General features: G+C 55.6%; 1 protein-coding gene across 1 annotated transcript; it reads left to right on the plus strand.

The window, feature by feature from the left end:
• Window positions 1–1,069: 1,069 nt before the first annotated feature.
• LOC141978497 (glucose-6-phosphatase catalytic subunit 1-like) lies at window positions 1,070–5,471 on the plus strand. Its single transcript, XM_074940646.1, has 5 exons — window positions 1,070–1,287; window positions 2,100–2,209; window positions 2,304–2,409; window positions 4,044–4,159; window positions 4,943–5,471. The coding sequence occupies exons 1-5, from the start codon at window positions 1,070–1,072 to the stop codon at window positions 5,452–5,454; spliced, it is 1,062 nt and encodes a 353-aa protein (XP_074796747.1). The 3' UTR covers window positions 5,455–5,471.
• The last annotated feature ends 2,622 nt before the right edge of the window (window positions 5,472–8,093 follow it).

An 8,093-nucleotide genomic window follows, 5' to 3' on the forward strand; every position in this document is an offset into this window, starting at 1 on the left:
GTATCTGTTTTCTAGCCCATCATTCTCCTGGAGAGGCAGGTTAACATTCAACCAAACCTGTCTTTGTTTTTAAATCAGTGACACCAAATTAGCTCGTTGCAGCTTTTGTGCAATTCTCTGCCTTACTCCCCAACTTTCAGCCCTTTCCCCTAGTGACAACCACATGCCCAGAAATAACCAGAGGGAAACTCTGAAATGAGGGATATTGATTCCTGGGGATGATGGTACAGGCAGTTTGCTCCAGATTTCTGGCTCTGTCAATAGTTTTTGGCAGGGGTGGCTCAGGATCAAAGGTTGCATATGTTAAGGAAAAGTTAGCATATGTGACTCCATTTTGGTTTGGGGCCCACCATTTGGTTTGTGAAACCATTTTGGTTTGGGGCCCACCATTGTTTAAATGCCAGCACATCATACACCAGGAGGAGTAATCCTTAGATACTGAATCCCTGTGAAAATCCTCCTCCTTGCCTCCAGCCTGCCTTGATTCCCAGTATCTGGTTTTTGTCAGTCTCTAACTCCCTGTCTCTTGGCCTTGATGTGAGGCCTCCCATCCTGATAATAAAAGTTACTGATGCATGGCTTTAGAACCATGCTGTGTCATTAACATACTGGTATAGCAGGAGGAATGCACCAAGCAGGGATAGGTGGTAGATAAGACAAGGGTTTGTTTATTGGCTAAGGTTTCCGATGCACGAGGGCAACATGCTTTGCTAAAAAGTATATAACCTTTGTATAATCTCTATTCAGGGTCCCCTCCTGGCTAGCAGGGGGGCACCACGCTCGAGCGTCATAAACTTAGTGTCTTTTGGGAACTCTGCAGTTGTGGACTTTATTTCTGTGCCTCAGCCTAGATTCGAACTGTGCGTGACCTATCAGGTATAATTCGCAGCATTGGTGTGCGTGTCCTATCAGGTGTAATTCGCAGCGCTTGTGTGCGTGTCCTACCAGGTGTAATTTGTAACACATATGTCATAAAAGAGTGGAGGCTGGCAGGGTATAAGAAGCAGCTGAGTTCACCAAGCTGTCAGTACAAACAACGGGATCCAAAGAGACACAACCAGGAGCCATAATGGACCTGCTGCACAGTGCTGGGGTGCAGGTGGTACAGTACCTGCAGGAGAACTACCAGGGCTCCCAGGACTGGTTCCTCTTCATCTCTTTCGCTGCCGACCTTAAAACCACCTTCTTCATCTTCTTCCCCATCTGGTTCCACCTCTGCGAGGCAGTGGGCATCAAGCTGATCTGGGTGGCCGTGATCGGGGACTGGTTCAACTTGGTCTTTAAGTGGTGAGTGCGGATTCTGAAAAGAGGCTGTGGAGTGCTGCAGTTTGGGGTTGTTTCCACGCCCTCCCAGAGTCTGATGTAGCCTCTCTGAGGGGAAGGCTGGGTTTGGGATTGAGGAACAGGGTTGGGAGTCAAGACACTTGGGCTCTGTTCCTGAGTCTGCCACTGTCTAGCTCTGTGACCTTGAGCAAGTCACTTTACCTCTCCATCCTCGGCTTCCCCCTCAGTAAACTGGGACACAGGTTTCGTGAAGCTCAGTTAATGTGTGGAGAGCACTGTGAGTTCGTGTGGTAAGGAGCTGAGCTGATGCAAATTGCGGGTGCAATTGTATTTGGCTATCAGCTAGGAAGGACAATTTCCAAAACCCACAGCCTTGTGCTTCGCTCCAGCAGCTCCTGGGCCAAAGGCACGCTGAGCTCTGCAGCAGCCCCCCTCTCTGCACATGGGGGGAACACAATGGGGCCCCTACAGGGAACACATGGAGGCTCTTTGTCTACTCACAGCACATAGGACCAAGATGCTTCCCCAGTGTCTGTCCACAGCCTGGCTTCGTCTGCAACCATCTGTTCTGTTACTGTGGCCCAGGAGCAGCACCGAAAAGCAGAGGCTGGTGCTGAATTAATAAGTGAGCTGAAAAGGCAAGAAGAGTAAATCATGATAGCTATGGTGAGCCAGCACTTTGCACCTACGGAGTCCTCCCGACAGGCTCCGTGTAGGGCAGCCAGTGCTCCTCCACCCCCGGGAATCTGCGCTGGAGGGTACGTGACATGCCCCAGGCCACGCACTGGCATGGTTATTTTCTCCTTTCACTGCAGGATGCTCTTTGGGCAGAGACCCTACTGGTGGGTCCGGGAGACCGGTTACTATGGCAACACCTCCACCCCTGTGATCCAGCAGTTCCCCCTCACCTGTGAGACCGGCCCAGGTGAGGTTCCCACTATTGCACCCCTCAGATTTACTGCAACTGCCTCCCTGGCTTCTCTCCCTTTTAACTGGCCGGGACTGGGTCTTCTCCGCAGGAAGCCCCTCAGGCCACGCCATGGGTTCTGCTGGAGTCTACTACGTCATGGTGACTGCCCTGCTGCCCGGCCTCCTGAGCACCCAACACAGGTCCTGTGCAGCCAGGTGAGCAGTGCCTGGTGGCCCCAGGGCCTTCCCATGGCTTGGGCCCGGCTCTGTGTTAGCTGGAAGGGGACAGGTTTTTACTGCCCATGATTTGATACCTATAACAGGGTGACTGTCCCCCTAAGGGGACTAGGGGTCAGTCAAACCCTGCTCCACAGTGTGTCCCTTTGGGTTCCTGGGACTGTGGGAGCAGAGGAAGGCCAAGGGAAGGGCATAAGCAGGTGTCGGGGCGTGGGAGGGAGGGAGATGGTCTGTCCTGGATGAACAGTTAGTGCTTGGGGAAAACCCAGGCTAGTGTTTCTTTAAGGGCCCAGGACCAGAGCCTGGTAGTGCAGGTGGGATGGGTCCCTTCTCCCAGCCAGCTGGGAGGAGCCCTGGGAAGGAGGGTGCTGTCTCCTCCCTCATCACAGGGGACACACCAGCAAGGTAAGGAGCCTGCCTGCTGCCCTCTCCCAGCCCAGGTGGTGAAAGGGCTGAGCGCAGAGGGAGAAGCAGCTTGAAGGCTGTAACTAGCCTGAGTCAGCGCGGTTCTGAACCGGGGGCTGAGGGAGGCCTGAGGGTGCTGGAGAGCTGGACTTGCAGGCTGAAAGAAGAGCTTAGTGCTTGCGAAGAGAGGTAAGAAATCAGGCTCCACAACAGGGGCTCCTGCGCTCGGAGCTGGGGTCTGGGAGTCAGTACAGAGAGCCCAGAGGGAGCCGAGCTGGCGGGGCCCTCCCAGGCCACATGGGGGGTGCTCTGCAATGGCCCCCACCCACACTCCATTTGGGTGAGTGAGCTGAGTCAGCCGGTTCCACCTGCTGCTGCAGCCCTGGGGTGGGGATTGTTTCACCCTGCGGAGGAGGGTCCCACGGGTGACAAGGCACAATGGAGGATGACTAATGGCATTGTGGGTAAATGCCCCCTCCCCCCAGTCAGCATGAATTCCTGCTACCCCCACCCCCCAGATATTCTTCCCGCGTTACGTCTGTGACCAGGAGATACGTGAGAAGTGGGATGTGTGAAGCCCCCCAAGAGCTGGAGCAAAAGGAAATATCCTGGGGCTTTTCGCAGCCGGAACAGCAGCGCCCACTGCAGCTTCACGGCTAGTTACTGCACAGCGACTGGCATCAGCGTCAGTGAGATTGAGGGGCTCCCAGCTGAGATGGGCCCAGCACAGGGGAGGTGACTCGGCTGGCAGCAGATCTGCATGGGTCCAATCGGCCAGCCCTGGGGAAAGCCCCTTTCACCTGAGCTGCTGCAGCATGCAGGAGGCACCGGGCATGGGAAAGGCCTTGGGTAGCTCGCTCGGTTGCCCTAACATCTGGGCCCAGGGGGGCTGGAACAATCTGTACAGTGGGGGTGCTGAGAGCCATTGAACCAAACTGTTTACCCTGGACATAATGGAGACCACTTCAAGCCAGGGGCTGCCGCGGCACCTCCAGCACCCCCAGTCCCAGCACCATGTCTGGGCCTCGTGGCAGACGCATTCAGGCCATAGACTCAGTCCCATTTGCTAGCTAGCAAGACGGGCGCTCGTGCTGGGAAGGTCGCTCCTGCACACGCAGGCTCCCTTCATTCACAGACCGCTTGTGGCTTTATTCAAGTGCTTTTGCACTGTGCGCCCATGACCTTCCAGGCTGGCTGTCTCTTCGCAGGTGCCTCCACGGCCTCCTGTGGCTAGTGTTCTGGGCCGTGCAGGTCTGCGTCTGCTTGTCCCGAGTCTTCCTAGCAGCTCACTTCCCCCATCAGGTGATGGCAGGTGTCATCTCAGGTGAGTGTCAAGGCTGCCTCCCCCTCACATCACCTGCCAGCTCTCCAGGGCCCAGTGACCAGAGAGATGATATTGAGCCCTAGATAGCCTGTCCTCTCCTGCTTGGAGGAGACGTACATCCTCAGCTCTGGGATCACCATGTACTCAAAATACGATGGCAAAGCGCAGGGACTGGTGAACGTCTTTCTCCAGGTACCCACGTCTGCAGTGTGGAGAAGCAAACACACAGCATAGTGGGCTCGGCCTCCCCTTGCACGGCTAATGCCAGCATTCAGTGCTGACATGATGTCACTGCTTTGCATGGTGCTTTAGAGAGCGAGTGAGCGAGCACACGCCAGGGTCACATGCTAACCAACGGGCACCTGCAGGCCCATTGCACAGAAGGGAGGGTCCCAGTTCTCTGCACATCCCTGTTGTTAGTAGTGACTTTGGGTGACCTGGGGCTGTCACTGCATGTGCCTAGCACCTGGTACCAGGAGCTGGTTCCTGCTCCTTCCCCAAGGCCTCTCTGCACTGAGCCCACCCGGTACATTTTGCAGCTAGGCCTGTTTGCTGCTCAGTGAGACACCTGTGGCTGGCCCAGGCCAGCTGACTCCGGCTCATGGGGCTCGGGCTAAGGGGCTGTTTAATTGCAGTGTAGACATTTGGGCTCTGGCTGCAATCTGAGCTCTGGGACTCTCACACCACACAGGATCCTAGAGCGCGGGCTCCAGCCCCAGCCCAAACATCTATACACCACTAACTGCAGTGTAGACATACCTATGGAGACTTTTCTGCCCCTAGGGATGGTAGTAGCAGAAGCATTTAACCACATCCCCGCCATCTACAACGCCAGTCTCCGGAGGTACCTGGGCACCACCCTTTTCCTGTTCAGCTTCGCCCTGGGGTTCTACCTGCTTCTGAAGGCTCTCAGTGTTGACCTGCTGTGGACCCTGGAGAAAGCCAAGAGATGGTGTGACCGGCCGGAGTGGGTCCACATTGACACCACCCCCTTCGCCGGCCTCCTCAGGAACCTGGGGATCCTGTTTGGGCTGGGGCTGGCCCTCAACTCCCAGATGTACCTGGAGAGTTGCAAAGGGGAAATGGGCCAGCAGCTGCTCTTCCGCCTGAGCTGCATCGTGGCCTCGCTCCTCCTCCTGCACCTCTTCGACTCCTTTGACCTCCCCACGGATAGAGAGCTACTGTTCTATGTCCTGTCCTTCTGCAAGAGCACCGCTGCCCACCTGTGTGCGGTGGCACTCATCCCCTACTGCATTGCCCAGGTGCTCAGGAGGGGCCACAAGAAGATCCTGTAGCTGACCTGCAAACTTGCGTCGTAGCTGCCGAGCCAGGCTGCTCTTCGGGGCAGGGGAATGTGCTCTGCAGGGCTCCCCCTTCCGTTTCCCAGGGCAGTAACAGGCCTCCCAGCACCACGGACCTCACAGCTCCGGGTTACGTGATCAGCTCACACGCACGGCTCAGTGCCATGGAGTGGAAGGGGAAGTTCACTGTCACCTGTGTGGGAAAGGAAGCGAGTGACTGTCACACACCTCAGTGCTGGCACAGGGCCTCCGGGCCCTTTGCTTTCACCTCTGGCAAGCCAGGGAGAAATATAATTGGGTCCTCGTTTGGCCACAGCTCCTGGCCCAGCCCAGGCTGGCACAAATGGTAACCTCTGCTCTAGAGAGCGTGAGTGGATAATGGGGCGGTCAGGAATGCTGCCCCAGCCGAGGGCATAGACACAGCTGAGGGAGTGGTGTCCCACCCGGAATTTGGCTCTTGGGCAGGTTGTCAGCCTCTTACACGACAACTTACCAAATGCTCTCCAGAGGGGGGAGCAGTTGGCACCGTACCATTCTCATGGCTCAGTCCCCTCTGGGGACACACGGTGACAACGATGCTGTGTCAATCAACTCAACCCCAGCAGAGCGGGGATGGCGTGTCCATGGGCTCCCAGCGCGGGAAAGCTGGGCTGAGGTCCCCCATGCAGCTTGTGCAAGGAGTGTCGTAGGCATGGGTGTGTCTGTGTGTGTTACCAGGGCTGTTACGGCTGGGCGGCCAAGGGACAGGAGCTAGCTGTGAAATGCCTTTGGGAATAAAATTAGTAAATTACACTCAGTCTTTCCCACCCTCAGGCCATCTTACTGACGGGGGAACCTCTGCTCATTGCCCCAGTGGGCCCTCCAGACATGCAGGGACCCAGAGCCCTCCAAGACAGAGTCATACAAACGGCTAGACCGATGGTCCATCTAGCCCCGTGTCCTGTCTCTGACAGGGGCTGGTGCCAGATGCTGCAGGGGAATGAACAGACCAGGGCAGTTATCCAGTCCCTGTCTGGTTGAGGGGGGGAGCATTCTAGAACAGTGGTTCTCAGCCAGGGGTACACATACCCCTGGGGGTACGCACAGGTCTTCCGGGAGAACATCAACTCATCTAGAGATTTGCCTAGTTTTACAACAGGCGACAGAACAAGCACTAGCAAAGTCAGTACAAACTCAAATTTCATACAATGACTTATTTATAGTGCTCTGTATACTATACACTGAAAGGTAAGTACACTATTTATACTCCAGTGGATTTATAAGTATATGGTAAAAATGAGAAAGTCAGCCATTGTTCGGTAGTAGTGGGCTGGGACAATTTTGTATTTTGATGTCTGATTTTGTAAGCAAGTCGTTTTTAAGCGAGGTGAAGGTTTGGGGTCCACAAGACAAATCAGACTCCTGGAAGGGGTACAGGAGTCTGGAAAGGTTGAGAACCACTGCTCCAGAAGGCAGGAACTGAGGGGCAGCAGCAAGGCCATGGGTATGGGAGGCGCAGCCTCAGGCCCCTACTCTGCACTAGGGAGTTCCGTCGAGGTGAATGCTGAGGACAGAAGCAGCCCAGTGCTGGACTGCTGACCCTGGTGTAGCTGCTCCAAGACAGAACCCTGCTGTACAGGGGCTGTCACAGAGTGTGCCCCGGCCCGGCCCAGCCTCCCCCGTTCCAGGCATCCTCCTAGTGACTGACACCAAGCATGAACAAGGCCAAAGTTCAGCTTCTCTACTTGCAGAGCTCGTTTCTATTTCAGGCCCAGACCAACAGGTGATTTGTCTCCAGCTTCCTACCATGCACCTAATGAAGCGTACCTGGCATCCTACCGATCGTTCTGTGCAGGGGCAGGGCCTTGACCTGAGAGAGCGAGAAACTGCTCCATTCTGGCCATGCTCCCTGGCACAGGGGAAGATCTCTGCTCCCGTGGCTCTGGTCAGGAGTCAGTGCCGATGCCTGGAATTAGCTGTGTTCAGTGGCAGGGGAAGTTCCAGCAGCGAGATGTGTATGGGGTGGGGGGGTTGACTTAGGGTGTTTGGGTTTGAAAGCTGAATGTCCATTCCAGGAGCTGCTCACCTGCATGCAGAATGGCCAGATAGCCTGGGTATTTGACAACACTGACAGAGCCCATAGCTCTTGGTTCCCATTAGCTTTATGGTCACACAAGGCTTCAGGCTTCCATCACCACCCTCCCTCCCTCCGGTCCCATCACCACAGACCAAGCATGGACAAAAACCCACACTGGGGAGGACGGGGACACAAATCCGTGCAGGAAATCAGAACTGGCGCGGGATTCGGCCTCATGCGTGAACAGCCTTAGAGTGACTCCTGACCTGTTATCAATAACTTTCACGAATCAGACCACGGGTGTGTGAAGTGTGCACAGAACAGCGAGAACATGAGGGAGCACCGCTCATTTCCTGTCCACAAGCGAAGGATGCTGGAGAGCCATGAGCCCGCACCCCCCCCCCAGGGGCAGTTTGGTATCTCTCAGACGTGATATTCCAGTCGGCAATTTTCCTAAGCGCATTGGAAACCCAGATCCCACCAAGTCTCACTGCTGGGCCCAGCCCTAGTAATTCTTGCTACCTCGGCTGTGCAATGCAGTGAGAGAGTAATCCCGGCCTTCAGAAGCATAACAAAC

Source organism: Natator depressus, chromosome 27 (genome assembly GCF_965152275.1).
Source record: "Natator depressus isolate rNatDep1 chromosome 27, rNatDep2.hap1, whole genome shotgun sequence".
Lineage (NCBI taxonomy): Eukaryota > Metazoa > Chordata > Testudines > Cheloniidae > Natator > Natator depressus.

Excerpts from the sequence above, each read along its gene's own strand:
- LOC141978497 (XM_074940646.1), top strand. The coding sequence starts at position 1,070 with ATGGACCTGCTGCACAGTGCTGGGGTGCAGGTGGTACAGTACCTGCAG. Across the intron at positions 2,210-2,303 it reads CACCTGTGAGACCGGCCCAG|GAAGCCCCTCAGGCCACGCC; the intron begins GTGAGGTTCCCA and ends TCTTCTCCGCAG. Across the intron at positions 2,410-4,043 it reads CACAGGTCCTGTGCAGCCAG|GTGCCTCCACGGCCTCCTGT; the intron begins GTGAGCAGTGCC and ends GTCTCTTCGCAG.